General features: G+C 40.2%; 2 protein-coding genes across 2 annotated transcripts in view; one reads left to right on the top strand and one right to left on the bottom strand.

Moving 5' to 3' along the window:
• The window catches only part of GLTP (glycolipid transfer protein), a 41,183-nt gene extending 34,206 nt beyond the window's left edge, over nt 1–6,977 (top strand). Inside the window, exons 4-5 of the mRNA XM_075214359.1 lie at nt 2,343–2,493; nt 3,360–6,977. Of these exons, the coding sequence (XP_075070460.1) occupies nt 2,343–2,493; nt 3,360–3,542 (334 nt within the window). The 3' untranslated portion in view covers nt 3,543–6,977. The remainder of the gene's footprint in view (nt 1–2,342; nt 2,494–3,359) is intronic.
• A 2,208-nt stretch (nt 6,978–9,185) lies between these two features.
• LOC142159448 (lysosomal-associated transmembrane protein 4A-like) lies at nt 9,186–11,902 on the bottom strand. The gene has a single exon (XM_075214353.1). The coding sequence runs from the start codon at nt 11,831–11,833 to the stop codon at nt 11,144–11,146; it is 690 nt and encodes a 229-aa protein (XP_075070454.1). The 5' UTR covers nt 11,834–11,902; the 3' UTR covers nt 9,186–11,143.
• Nucleotides 11,903–15,797: the final 3,895 nt, after the last annotated feature.

The following is a 15,797-nucleotide window of genomic DNA, read 5'->3' as shown; positions in this document are numbered from 1 at the left end:
ATGAAGGATGACCACAGCTGGTTAATGGTGGGAGGTGACGTGGTGAGGGGGGCGGGAGGGCAGTGGGAGGAGATGTTCTGTCTGATGGCTTCAATTTTGGAAGAGAAAAAGGAGGCAAAGTCAGAGGGAGGGTGGGACAGTGGGAGGGGGGGGGGAGAGGAGTGAGTTGAATGTGGCAAAGAGGCGGCGGGGATTAGAGGACTGAGAAGAGATAAGGGACTTAAAGAAGGATTGTTTAGCGAGGGACAGGGCAGAGCAGAAAGAGGAGAGGATGAATTTGAAGTGAAGGAAGTCAGCCAGGGAGTGAAGGAAGTCCGCTTGATGATCAAAATGACATTGTGTTTTATCTTACATAACTATTGATCACAGGAAGCGATCGCAAAGCCGAAAGTAGCGGATTAGAGATGGTAATGTGCAGATCAAAATTACACTAAACATGATACATTTCTTATCTCCTGAGCCGTAGGGGCGTATTCAATTGTTAGCGTTAACGCTAACAAACGAGCGCTCAAAAAATCTTACCGTTAATACGGTAATTACTCGCGGAATTTAAGCTTGCAGCCCTCTGAGCGGCGAGCTGAAATTACGCGAGTAAACTACCGTATTAACGCTTTTCGCGCGCAATATTACCGTATAAACGGTAATATTTTTTGAGCGCTCGTTTTTCAGCGTTAACGCTGACAATTGAATACCCCCCTTAGATTGTTTATACATAGATGATAATCTTTTAAAAGTATATATTACATTTTACTAATAAATAAATGTGGATTGGAACCTTAATAAATGTGCATTATTTACAAGTGTAAGTGCGAATGTAAATGTGTTATGAATCCGTGCGATTGCATCATAACACGTGGCGTATTAATCGCACAGTAAAACATTAATCAATTTGTTTTGCTTCATCCAATTATTTGACTTCCACAGGATTAACAGCCAGTTGTTATATAATGATAGTGAAATAGCTAATGTTCTAACACTAATATAATAGTTGTATCCAAATACATTCTATTGCTACCATAATATGCAAATTGGGTAGTACAATTCGAATAGGTTACCACTATTGGATTCTTTTTCATGACCAAAGGACTGAGCTAAAATCTCTATTCAATCGAGCAACTAAAGCTGTGCAGTGTAAACCTCTAATACATTGCCACTAAACAGGTCACTGATATTATAACCTGTCTAGAACATGTATATGTAAATTGCTGTGCAGTGAAACTGCTGAAAATATGCATTATACTAGTCTATATGGTTACTGTTCATAAGGCATATACTACATGCTCTGCATGCAAAGAAGTGTTAGATTTGCTATTCACAGCTGCAGCTAGGAGTATGCAGCATCTGTTTTATATGCTGCCATTCTCAGTTACTCAGAACACATTCATACAATGTATTGCTAGTTAATCTCGTATTCAAATTAGGGAATCCAAATCTAATCTGGGGGAATTGTCATACAAATAGTATGTGTGTGTGTGTATTATCTATCTATCATCAGCACGGTGGCTAAGTGGTTAGCACTTCTGCCTCACAGCGCAGGGGTCATGAGTTCGAATCCCGACCACGGCCTTATCTGTGTGGAGTTTGTATGTTCTCCCCGTGTTTGCGTGGGTTTCCTCCAGGTGCTCCGGTTTCTTCCCACACTCCAAAAACATACTGGTAGGTTAATTGGCTGCTAACAAAATTGACCCGTGTGTGTTAGGGAATTTAGACTGTAAACCCCAATAGGGCAGCGACTGATGTGAGTGAGTTCTCTGTACAGCGCTGCGGAATTAGTAAATTAGTAAATATCTTGTCCCAAAAAGCGGAGTTTTGTGGGCAGGTCCACCGTTTTGGGTATGTGGCTACATTTCCTCCAGGATCCTGGAATCTGCGGTAGACTATATCCTGCTTAACCTGTCCACTGTGTAATACTACTTATATTAAAGTTAGTAAGCTGTTTCTTTAATCAATGTGGTAATTGTTGCCACTTCTCAATCACCAAGCCCCTATAGCCCTCCTGGTGGAAGCATATTATATTGGAGAAAAATGACACAGTACCTTGAACAAGGGAGCTCTTGTTTGGAGGGGGGAGCACAGAAGGGAAGTTAGATCTGAACTCTAATGGTTGCTTTTATCATAAAGGGAATTTTTGCTGAATGTCTGGAAGCAGAGCCCATGTCCTCTGTACAGAGAAGTTTGTTGCAAAGCCATTGATGGAAGCAATTATTGGCCAGGCTCTAAGGAAAATCTGTTAACCCACAGATTTTAGTTTTAGTATTCTAAAACATCTTTTTAACAGGCTTTATGCATATATATATATATATATATATTCACAATCTTTCTCTTTTTTATTTGTATCACAGGGGTCTGAAGTTTATTCAGGTTTTATTACAGAGCATCTCTGATGGGGAAAGAGATGAACAAAACCCGAATCTAATAAAGGTCAATGTGACAAAAGCTTATGAGATTGCACTTAAGAAGTACCATGGCTGGATGGTGCAGAAGTTGTTCCAGGTGAGTGAAATGATCTAAAAGCATATTTTTGGCCCAGATACTTTCCCACTCTACAGTTCAATGGAACAATCAACTTGGTATTAACATTCTCATCCAATAAAGAGTGGCTTAATCATAATTGCAAATGACCTGATCTGGGGGTTTCATTGGATCATTTTGTAAAAGCATAATGCCTAATGCTGTCCTGTGGTTTTTTTTTTTTGTTTTTTTTTTAATGACCATAATACAAACAATTCAGGAAAGGGGTTTGGAAGGTTTATTTTTAATCCCCACCTACCCCAAGTCCTTTTCATCCATTGTTGTGGTCCCTGATGAAATTGGCCTGCCGCAAGAGGGGGCCCACTTTGCATGTAGGCTATGGCTGAGTGGTGCTGCCTCTGCTGGTGAAACATAACTGCATGGACAGCCTGATGGAGCCGCAAATGAGATAACTATTGGCTATGGCATTATGAACCTTTAAGCATGATGAGTCTTTCTTTAAACAAAAAATAAATATGGAAAGGGTGGAAATAAGTTTCATTTTGGGTGAAATTAGGCAAAATAATTTCAAATGAAAAAAAGACTTTTGTTTCCTTTTCTTTGACATGAAACCTACTAACATTATTACTATCGTTACCATGATTATCAGAGACATCTGTTCACTGTGACAATTGATGCAAGTTTTCATAAACCTTATGACTTACAGTAATGGCATGACCTAATTTGTTTCATAATGTCAGCTTCCTGACTTGCTGTTATTTTTAGTTGTTGGTGGTTTTGTTTTTGCTGCAGTTAGTACTTTTTGCATATATACTTCCTTTTCCTGTCTATGTCCACTGCATGTGTTTTAATATGTAAAGCAATAACATGTCTGTCCTGCCATTCAGGCTGCACTCTTCGCTGCTCCATATAAAGATGACTTCCTTAAGGCCCTCTCCAAAGGACAGAATGTGAAAGAGGAAGCGTGTATAGAGAAAATCCGACAGTTCTTGGTCAACTTCACCACCACAATTGAGGCAATATATATAATGTACAACAAGATGAATGCAGAGCTGGACTACAAGGCCTAGCTGTCTTCCGGACTCCTACTCTCTCCCATTGCTTTTTGGCTACAGCTCAGGACATGACCTCGTTTCTGTGATTGTCTCCAGGAGATGTTCACTGGATGCTTAGAAGGTCCAAAACCAAAGTAACTTAATGAAAGTAATATGTTCAGCAGGATGCAGATAGGGATTTGGTGCCTACTTATAATATGTAGAATACCCTTTACCTTTGCAGGTACCTTGGTGACTGTGGTTACCTTTTATGAGCTGCTGTCTTGTGGTGTTATTTCCTATGAAACTCAAAGAGAATTTATGGCAATGTTTTCTTGTGTAGCTTCTACAGTGTACTGATAACTACAGTAGATGGATTTATTTCACAGTTTAGGTATCTCGCAAAGAGGTGAATGTTTTTCAAGGTTAAATGATGAAAGTCTATCGTCACCCTTGCAATGTAAATGCATCCGCTTATCCTTCATACATTACAACCACGGGAAGTGGTGTCTTATGGGCCAATAGCATAGATTTTAAACGGCTCACTCTTTTATAAGCTCACTGTGGTGTTTCAGGGTTACATAATCAGCTCAGCTCACATCTTGCCTTATATGATCTATATCTCAAAAACCTCTTCTACAAGAGTAATAAGGTTTTGTTAAGATGAACAATTTACTCTGTACTTTCTCGCACTCTGTTCCATATGGAACAACGCACAAATACAATGCAGGTCGGGAAAGTTGATACTGGTGCCTGCACATCCATGTTGCTCATAGGACCTGCAGTGTCATTTGTGGGTGAGTTCCAAATACATATGCACAGGAAACATGTGCAGGCCCCAGGATCAATATTTCCAATGCCTGCTTAATTTTCAGAGTGCTTTATCTGCGTTACATTTCATATGGAACTCTGCATGAGAGAATTCAGGGAGCTCCTATTTGAAGAAAATCTTAAGTAACCTCACTGTCAGGAGTGAGAAATTAAATCCTTGTCTCTCTTTTGCAAAAGGCTTATTTAAATCCATGTAGATGGGTTAGGAGTTTTTTATTTTGAACAGGGTACATATCCTCTTTATCTTTCCATAAGCACAGCAGAGGTTCCGTTTTGTTTCACAGAGAGAGAGCACTTGCTGCTGCTACTTATTGACTGTGCAGTGATATTCCAGCCATTTATCTGCTCAATTAGGGCTGCTTGTGTTTTAAATGGAGTGTAATACTAAAAACTGCTCATAAATTGGGAATTGTGGAATTCACACAGAGCCTATTGAAAGAAAATTAATCCATAATTTTTTTTTTTATTTTGTTCCATCTGGAACGCTACAAGCTGAACCACACTGCTTAAAATAAATAAATAAAATATTTAAAAAAAATAAAAAATCGGAACACACTGAGCAGACCTCGGGCACAGTGTGATTTTATGATCCAGTCTGACCTGCACTCCATTCGATTGATGATAAATAAAACACTAACAGAGTATTCGTTTAGCGATCAAGACTGCCCATAAACTATCAGTCCAAACAAGAACATTATAGAAAATATATAGCCAATGATAAATAAAGTCAAATGAAAAATATCCTGTCCCAAGTTAATGGTCCATAATCTGATCATTACTATATCTGTGTGCACAGACTGTCACTTGTATTGTAGGGGTCAGTGCTGAGCCCATTATTGCTCTGTTCAGCATGTGGTGAAGTATAGAATAGTCTACAGATGCTGAAATAGCATATGTTATATACACTAATTCTGTAGGCAGTAGTACAGTGTTGGCTAACCTGTGACACTCCAGGTGTTGTGAAACTACAAGTCCCAGCATACCCTTCCAGCAATAAGCTGCTATATATTGGTAAAGCATGCTGGGACTTGTAGTTTCACAAACACCTGGAGTGTCACAGGTTAGCCAACACTGCAGCTGTATGTAGACAGTGTACTTGAATATCGGCAGAGTAAATCAAGCGTTCTCCTTTCACTGGCGGTTTTCTCTTTTTCTTCTCTAGGGAATCTGTCTCTCAGCGTATTCTATTTAACATATAATGCAATGGCGCTCTATCTAAATAGTAACGTTTAAAATAAAAACTAGCCATTGAAATAGAATATGTAATATATGTATTTTCTTCAATATGCAAAATAACTGTACAAATATTTATTCTGACCATAATAGGTCAAAGACTAATCAAAATAACTCCCAAGGGACAAAACACATGTATAGTTCCAGCATCTGACCATACCTGCCAGCTTGGCTACTTGGCACTGTGTGATTTGCCTTGTTCTACTGTTCCCAAATCTTTCTAATGGTAATTTTGGGCTGAATTACGAAGTTAAACATTTAAATAGAAAAGTAGCACTTCTTTTTTTTTTTTTCTTAATTTATTCTGAAGGGGTCGGTAATCATGTGGTTTGTATCAGAAACAAATAACCCCAGGAACTGAAACCGTAGCGTGCCTTAGTGATAACCTAGGAAAATGATCCACACGTTTCATTAGTGGGCTTTATATTTTCCTCCAAAAATAGTAAAATGACGATTTGTCAGTATATTGATATACCTAGTAAAATTACACGGGACTGTCTTCCTGATATTTGTCAGGAACACGTTCTTGCCAGTCCCATTGTGGTTTTCCTTGTGCAAGCCGGAAATCCCCATTTAGGTCACAAACAATGTGAATTTACTATTATGTTATGTCCTAAATGTAAACAAGAGACGAGTGCCCATAAGATGACTAATATTTAAAAGCAATTTGAGTTTGTTCTCCTTTTATTTATACTTGTCACCTAAAACTTAGAATATGCATTGTTTTTAAATATCTGTCATGTATTGAGTAGGAATTTGAGTGCATGACCCATTAGGTTGTTTCCCTGCATAATTCTTCTCTGACTTCAAACAATCTACCAACGCCTATCTGAAAAATCTGTATTTCAGAGATGAACCTTGCTCTACTCAGAAATAAAAATCTTGTTTTGGGGGAAACTTAATAAAATAAGATGAAACTCAGACTTTTACTTACTTTTGGTGCAGCTTTGCCCTGATCCAACAGGAATTCCCCAGGAAGGGTCCAACATTGCACTCGCTCTCCTACCAAGGTGGGCTTCTTTCAATGTCTGTTGTTGATGCCCCCCTGCAACTTCCATTAACATGAATGGGCCATTCAGATGGGTATCAAAAACACTGCTTCCTGTTCAAGCAGTAGGAGAGTAGCTTTGAACTGTAGGAGCCTTTTACACCCAAAGGCAAGTAGAAGTTTGTGTTTTAATCTCATCTTGTTGACCACCCAAAACTATATTATCGGCTTTGGATGGAATTTGTTAATGCTTCTATGCATTTTTATCATAGGGTCTATATTTTAGCTACAATTCTAAATGTATTGTTCAGATGTCTGTTCATCAATTTTTAGCACTAAAACTATTGACCAAATGGCTTGTTTTTAAATGACCATGTTTATTTAAGCAATGAATTAAAAGTACTATATTTTGACGTTAACGTCTTGCTGTGTTTGTGGTGTGCAATATGTGTCCATTATGCTCACTCATGGGAGTTGGTTAAGGGTTTTAAATTTTATATTTGACTTGTATTATATTTACAGACAGTGAACACAAACACAATATATTGGTCTGTTACTGTTTTTTTGTTACATTACACTGCAGATGTACAGATCTTTCAAGAAGTTTTTCCAATCTGTGCAAGATATTTATTGTGGGTTCCTAGCGAATGTCACAATGGAAGCGAGGAATGAAAGACTCTTCCTGTACATCACTCTACAGTCCTGACCTGCTATGTGCAAATTGCTCACTTTTCTGCTGCCTGGTAGTTGAAATTTCATGGGGCATATTCAATTAGATCCGGTGATTACGCATGTAAAGTGAGAATACGGTAATGCAACATCACTGATTTCCATTCGCAACCCTATGGGGTGCACATGGAAATCTGCAGTGCTGCGGTAACGGGAGGTGTGCAGTCATGTGTAATCGCCAGACCTAATTGAATATGCCCCATGTGTCTTTGCCCGTGCTCTGCCAGTGTTGACGTCTGTAACTTTCTTAAGGTCAGTATTGTTTGCCCTCCTATTGTTGAACTGCACATGTGCAGAGAATTAACAATTCAATAAAGTGCTGTATATATATTTTTTTTTAAATTGATTCCTGTACAAAGTGCTCTAAACGACTCATGTATTTGTGAGGCCATCACCCTTTACCCCCTTCTGTGGTTTCTTTCATGAAAAGGAACACAAGACATATTCCAGAAAAGGCTTTTTCATAATTTGGAGATGCATGGCTAAAATATAGTAAATGAATAATACACCTTCTCGACAAAATCACTTCAGCTCGTGTACGCTCTATGGGGGGTATTCAATTGTTCTGAAATCACGCTGCGTAAAAACTACTACCGTAATAGTTAGCTGGATTTCAGCTCGCGGCTCGGAGCTACGAGCTGAAATCCAGTGAGAAAATTACCGTAGTAACGGTTTTCTGTGCACTATTACCGTAATAACGGTAATAGTGCACAGACTGCGAGATTTTCGCCGACAATTGAATACCGCCCTATGAATGTTCCTAGTGCTCGGGCCTCAAATACCTGTTGTGCAGACAAGTACAGTGTGTTAAAGCTGCTCTCCTGGTACCCCGATTATACAGCACTAACAAGCAGGCACAAATGTTCCCCATTCAGTAATACATACTCTCATCTGGTTGTCAAAACCTGTCTGTAGCCACAGGAAAATCTAAAATACAAAAAAAGTTGCTCATATGTAGCAATTATTCACACTTTAGAACAAATGGCTTTATATGATGAGTTCTGAATGATTATGCAAACTCTGAATAGGACCTAATGTATTGTTTTACACATTGTAACATCATTAGGACACTTGTCATGATATTTAAAAAACCTTCAATTTGTCCACAATTCCAATGAGGCAGATATGAGCTGTAGATGTTTTACTTTTATGTAATCTATATTCCCTAGCAGGTTTGGATTTTCCTACACTTTGGGGCAAATTTAATTGTCTGCATTGCTTGCGCATTATTACGGTAATTCTAAGCCGGATCAATTGAATATGCCCCCTTGAACACAACAAGCTTTGATATTCACATGTATAGCCAGCTTAAGAGTGAGTATTTATTTAGCTTATAAGATATATTGTGAGAAAGCTATGAGTGATTCCCCTATTCTATACACACTAAAACTATGATTGTAGTGTTAGACTTCTCCTCGTTTAGCGACTTATTCATATACATAAACGCATTTTGCTTGGCCCTGTAGGTTACAAAACTTGGATCTTGCCGTATAGCAAATTGTATCTGCATCTAATTTCTAAAGCTGATGAGTGATATGATTTAAAATGTGGCAAAAATTCAACCTTCCCTTTCTGCAATGAGCCTGACCAGTTTGGCAAGGAAACATGAGGGTCAAATTCACCTTACTTAAATACCACTATGAGGTTTTTGTTTCCCTTTTTTAAGTGGGGTAAAGGGATTGGGTAGGAACTATTTTCTTGAAGTTCTAGAACTTGTCGATTACAGGAAAAATGTTTTTATCCCCCCTGATCCCCATAATTTGAAAAGCCATGTCTAAGGAGCATAAGCTGTCTATGGGTACGACAATAACCATTTATTGCTTACTTTATAGATAAGTGATCTAATTTACATTAAGTAATTCATAAAATGCTGATAACAAGTGAAGCAAAGCAACATGGAATGGTAAAAGTAATTTTATTTAGAAGCTGTAAATTCTACCATTCTATAAGGGAAAAAAAAAAATCTTTGGTGTTAAGCAAGTACAATTAACAGTGTAAAGCGGGCTCAGGTAAAATGGTGCGCTCTAGCTACTGTTTGTTAAATACAACACGCCTTCAACATAATGCCAAACAGCAGCTAGGAGAACCAGATATGGGAGAAAACTGTCTCAAGAAACAAGTTTCCAACCAGGTATAAAAGGAAAGTTAATTTACTAACACTAATTTAAAGTTGCTTGCTTAACTGTATTGACACTAAAGAGCTAAGTTACAATAAGAGCAAATGCATTTTGATTTCAAGACAGACATTTCAGCAAAATGATTAACAAAAACACTACATGAAATATTAAGCACGAAGACAAGCTGCTGGGTACAGGCGATTTCCAGCCCAAGATGCACCCTGCTGGCCCACAGCGTCAGGGATTAACCATAACACATGCTGACAAGGAAAAGCCACCATGTAACTTGGCTGGGCATGGTCCTCAATGCAAACCAGTGGGATAGTTTGATAGGGAAGTCTATTCAAACAAGGCACAGTTTATGGGTTGGGTCTGTATTGGTAGATGTAGACTAGAGAGGACACACCATGTCTGTGACAGCTAACAAGGCCTGGGCCCTTCATTTCTTGAATTAAACAAGTTAAATTGGCCGACAAATACTTAATAACCCACTAATACTCTGCATGTATCAAATGAACAGGATTGCCAGAACAATTTAGATTGCTTTGTATCAACTGCAAAAATTTCATGAAGTATAATTCCACCTTTGGATCCAACATTGTGGGAAGTAATATTGCACTGCCCTTGCTCCTGGGTACCTGAATGGTGGGGGACTCCTCTAGGACACATTTCCACTCTTGCTATTGGGGTTCCTAAGGAGTCTACCGACAATTTGGCAGGAGCCTATGGCATAGGTGCTCTAGCACCTGTGTGAAGTGCATGCTGTCCAAGCCTCTGACAATATGATCCCAGAGCATTGATGCTGTACCCTCAACATATGAAACACAAAGTACACCAATTAGAGCCAGAGGGCCGAGACAATATTGGTTCCAGTGGTACTCCCAAATTGGGCCCTTTCCAGCAGAAAACTCATGACTGCAGAGAGCTAGACCCCCAAGAACTGCCCAGCATAATTCAAGTGGAGGGAAAATGGGTACAGGATTCATTTTTACACAATACTGTGAAATTAGATTTGGAAAATGAACTTTATGGGGAGTAAAAAGCCATTCTACCAGGTAAGATTCACCATTTTATGATAATATAAAATGTTTATTCCCATGGTGCTGTACTGGCATGACTTACATTTGAGCTCTCCGAATACTATGTTACATGACCACAATTACTAAGATTCCATGGCACTTCTGGTTAGTATATGATAGAAGAAAAAGAAACAAAAACCAAGAAACCCCACAGAGAACTTGACCATCATCATTTAGGTTACAAACTTTTACACTGTTTAATTCTTCAAACAAAGGGGCAGGTAAACAAGTATATCCTTTACTATAGTGCAGTTGTTATAAAAACTATCAGTGGCTGTTGCATGGAAGATCTAATTAATCTTTTTATAAGAATGTTTCTCATTCACCAAAACATAATTAATGGTAGGTGGACAACAGTTCCAGAGCTGATCCAGGTGACTTATTGCGGAAATCTGCTGGTAGATCTTCAGGATATAGAAAAGTGGAGATCAGACTGGTGATGGGTGTAGTCCGAGTAATTGGGTCCCCTCTGGGGCATCCCATAGCAATCTGCCACTAAGTAAGAGGGGATTAGAGATGCCTTTATAGTCAGCGGTTCTAGTCCTGTCACTTCCATGGTGTCCTATTTGCAGGAGATGCGGGACACGACTAGGCCCGGTAGGAGAAGGGGGTTTGCATCTTATTGTATCCCTGATGATAATGCCCAGACAATGGAGTGATCTATACGGCCTCCTTGTGTGGCTCTGGCAGCACTGCCTGGCAGTAGGGGGGCGGGGGGCTGTCCTTGGCAGGCATCTTGAGGGCTTCCTCGTATGAAGGAAGGAAGAGCGGATTCTTCTCGGAGCCAGGGACTATGACGAAGGCCAGGCTGTCAGCCTCGCAAGGGGGTGGGGTGACTCTGGTCAGCAGATAGCGGTAGTAGGTCAGCACACAGCGGATCAGGTAGATCTTCAGCAGGAGGAGGAGAAGGATCAGAGCGATGAACAGGACGGAGTCTCCGGCCACAGCAGCCTTGTCCTGCTCGTCCACCCCGGGGAGGTAGGGCCTAGTGCTGATCATACGGAGCTCCGAGGGGAAGCGCACGAACAGGCCGCAGAACAGCAGCACGGAACCCAGCAGGTCGATGATCTGGAATGCGAGGAAGGGCAGGAGGAGGCCCGGGCGCCTGCGGAGGACGCCGAACAGCAGGCAGAGGCTGAGGAGGAGCAGGATGAAGGCTAGCGAGTACATGACGGCCACTGGCCAGGCCGAGCTCAAGGGCCCTGTACACACCCCGCCGCATTTGATCACTGCCACGGTCTGCCACACCAGGGACTGCAGGCTGACGAACACGTAGTACACGGCGACTCCCAGGACCACCGAGCGGATGTTAAAGTATCCGCAACACCGCGGTGACTCCTGCGTCACCATCTTGATTATCTTTCTTTGCGCTCTCTCCTCACTTCTCCACTCCGCTCCCTGAGCAGTTATAGGGGCTAAGCGGAAGTGTGAGTGCTTATAAAGCACGGAACTAGCTACGCCTCTACATTACGTGACGCAAAGAACAGCTCAGCATTAGTCTCGCCTCCACATTACAGCCCTACTCACGGCCCTACACTGTTAGCCACGCCTCCACATTACGGCACTCACGGCCCTACACTGTTAGCCACGCCTCTACATTACGTCACTCACGGCCCTACACTGTTAGCCACGCCTATACATTACGTCACTCACTGCTCTACACTGTTAGCCACGCCTCCACATTACGTCACTCACGGCCCTACACTGTTAGCCACGCCTCCACATTACGGCACTCACGGCCCTGCACGTTCTATGCTACCTGTACACAGAAAGGCCGAGTCACGTATTTCATAATTCGTCGATCCTGTGTTGAAAGGTCTCGTTAGCAATAGGAAAACAGCAGGCGCTGTGGTAGTAACAGCACCGAGGATCCCGATGATTATTGTATTTCCTCTATCCTGGGTATTTGGTGCACATAATTTTGAAATAAAAACCAGAGCACATATGCCATGAAGTTTATGTATAAAAACATTTTGATTGCTAAAAAAATATATAAATTAGTCACACTATGGGGCATATTAAATTGTTGGCGTTACAGCCAAAAGTAATGCCCCCCGCCCACTATTACAGTCATTACGGTAAAAAGTTTGCTTAAATACCGATATTACGGTACTTTTCTCACTGGATTTAAATCCAGCTTACTATTAACGTACTACCGGTAATAGTTTTTCCGTGGCGGAAACCGCAGTCAATTGAATTCCCCCCTATGAATAAGCTGTAGCTTTGTTGAATCCATTTTAGGATTATAGAAAGTTCATTGGCATATGTATGTAGCTTTATGGATAATTGATGAGAGAAGCGCTACAGAATTTGCTGGTGCTCAAGAAGTGTGAGAAGGATTTTCGAATAAAAGTCAATTCTATAATGATAGAATTTATGTGTTCCTGGTTACATGTTCCCTATCTTGTAGTAATGCAAAAGGGTGTGGCCACATTGTGTTGTGGGTGCGGCCAACATGGGGCATTGATATATACATTATAATAAAACATTACATTTATTACGCCTTGAGAAAGCTAATTAAGCGAAACACGCGTTAGCGTTCGCTCCGTGTGTCTAATTATTACTATGTAGTTAGCGCTTTTATATAATCCTTTCCCCAGATATTTACAATATTTCAAACGTTATTATACATACATTGATGTGAGGGGAACTGGAATTTTACTAGTGATCAGCACTCCTACACTACTAAGATCAGAGGGCTTATGAGGTAGATCGTTATCTACCCACAATATATAGGCAGTGACTTTATCAATTACGTTAGGGTTCATAAGGGAGCTTCTCTCTCATATGTCAAACCCAGCACCTTATACTACTATATTAGCCAATATACCAACATTAGCATCCCTATAGGCAGATTGAAAGAAATTAATTTACTATTTTATAATACTTACTAATGAGATATATATATATCTACTGCATTATTGCCCACTGATCTACTCTTTGATATTATATGATCTATTATCTTTAAAGAGTTTGACCACAGAACCACTTGCAGTTGATCTGCAATTTTTTATTTTTCACATGTCTTTTGTCTCTTCTTTTAATATTTCGCATAGCTTTTCTATTTAAGACAGCAGGGCTCCTATTATGTAACATGGTTATCATTTTAGACAATAACACAGACACTACTGTTAGAAGCACACAGCTCTGCCTTCACTAGCAGTACGTTGTGAAGCGGGACATACCTCCCAACTGTCCTTGCAGTCAGACCAAGAATACTGCGCCCACACGCACACTGTATGAGAATACTGCGCCCACACGCACACTGTATGAGCATGGCCCCCACACGCACACTCACTACATTCCGGCCACACACTTACCTTATTATCTCCCTGCGCGCTGCTCCGCGGACAGTTTCAGTGATGTGTGGCCGATGCCAGTAATCACATGGGACGCGCACCACGTGACAGGTGCCGTCCCATGCCATTAAAATCACATGGCCGCACATCACTGAAACTTCGTCCGCCGAGCAGCGCGCGGTGAGCTGCTGTGGACGTGGCGGGCATGCTGCCAGCTGCTGGATCGGCCCAACTAGCCATCGGCCCTTCTGGCATTTGCCAGAAGTGCCAGATGGCCAGTTCGGCCCTGCATATATGTATGATTAGAATGTCAAAACTTTTTAAGCTGTCATATAAATTGATAAATTACAGAGCTATTGAATTGGACTTATGTCTCATCGATGATCTGTTACGTAACCTGACTGTATTAACCCTTAGCTTGATTGTGAAGCCTGTATAAATCTGTGTGTAACATTTTTTTATTAGACATCCCTGCTTGTCATAAGTTAGAGACTTATGCTTCATGTCTGAATAGACTGTGTGAAGAGAACTTCATTTCCATATCAACTGCTCTAGGGTTGAGCAAATGGGGTCAAAGATCCCGGTCGGAAGCAAGGAGAAGTTATAAAGGGTTAAAAAAAAAACCAGGAAAAGCTCTTGGCACAGGTGATATTTCAGTAGCCTACTATAAAACGTTTTAGAACAAACTAACTCCACATTTCTGTAATATTTTTGCTGGTATTCTCAAACATTAGAGGGCAGAATTATGTGAATCCAGTAAGAACCATAGTTCCATGCCACTTATAGGTCTATATCATTGCTTAAAAATGACATCAAACTTTTTTCAAAAATATTACCATCTAGATTAAACATAGTTCTCCCCCAGATCATTCAGTATGATCAAGTAGTGTTTGTCCCAGGGCGGCAAGCAAGGGACAAGACCCATAAATAACTGATTTAATACATATCACAAATAAGACCAATACCATCTCTCCTTCTATCCTTAGACCCAGGAAGCATTTTGGATAGGAATCTCTGGCCTTCTATGTTTGCCAGCGCTTAGAAAGTTTGGTCTAGGAGGAAACCTCCTTATGGGAAAAAAAATCTATTCAAATGCCTCAGCTATAATTTACATTAACAGAATGATGTCAAACAACATCCATATTGGCAATGGCACAAAGATTTCAGTGTTGACATTTTGGAAACAATCTCTTTCCATATAGTCAAAAATAAGATCTGGATTATAGCTGGAATGGGAAAAATACCCAGTATGCACATAACAGAGGAGATAAAGTTATTCGAACTTGGGATACGTGGTTTATGAACAACCAGGAACCCAAAATATTCCTTAATTATATTTCTATGGTCCTGAACTTCCAAAGACCATTGTAACACCGGTACTTTCATTAAAGATTGTATCCTTTAATATGATGTTCTCCTTCCGTTATAGAAATAATAAAAATGTGTTTGCACAATTTGAGAATATTTATTATTTTGTACACTATTTACACATTTACATGCTGGACAAGTTCTTGTTTGCACGTCATACAAATATAATTTCACTACTGAATAAGTCACTGGTCAGACCACATCTTGAATATGGGGTACAGTTTTTGGGCCTCTATCTAGAAGGATGTGGCAGAACTTGAATATTCAAAAGGGGTCAGCCTTATTAAGGGAATAGAGGGATTACATTGTAAAGAAAGACTAGAAAAGCTGGTCTTGTTTATATTGAAAAAAGGAGTGTTATAGGAGACCCAAATAGTATGTATACATATATCCAAGGCCAATGCAATTATAATAAGCTTCATTTCATAGCGTGGACAGTTCACATAACAGGGGTACATTCACTTAGCATGTTGCAGCATTGTGTGGCACTGTGGTTAGCATTGCTGCTGCACTGAGCTGGGGTCATAGGATGATTCCGACTAGCTATAACTAAAGTTATAAAAATGGTTGTTTTCAGTGACAAATTGCAATGGTAACAGGTTGAACAATATTCTCCTATATTCTAATGTATTCAGTGTACATATGTA

The sequence above is a fragment of the Mixophyes fleayi genome, chromosome 1 (assembly GCF_038048845.1).
Source record: "Mixophyes fleayi isolate aMixFle1 chromosome 1, aMixFle1.hap1, whole genome shotgun sequence".
Classification (NCBI taxonomy): Eukaryota; Metazoa; Chordata; class Amphibia; order Anura; family Limnodynastidae; genus Mixophyes; species Mixophyes fleayi.
The sequence above is the reverse complement of the archived record's forward strand: the minus strand, read 5'-3'. Positions and strand labels throughout refer to the sequence as shown.

Excerpts from the sequence above, each read along its gene's own strand:
- LOC142159448 (XM_075214353.1), bottom strand. The coding sequence starts at position 11,833 with ATGGTGACGCAGGAGTCACCGCGGTGTTGCGGATACTTTAACATCCGC.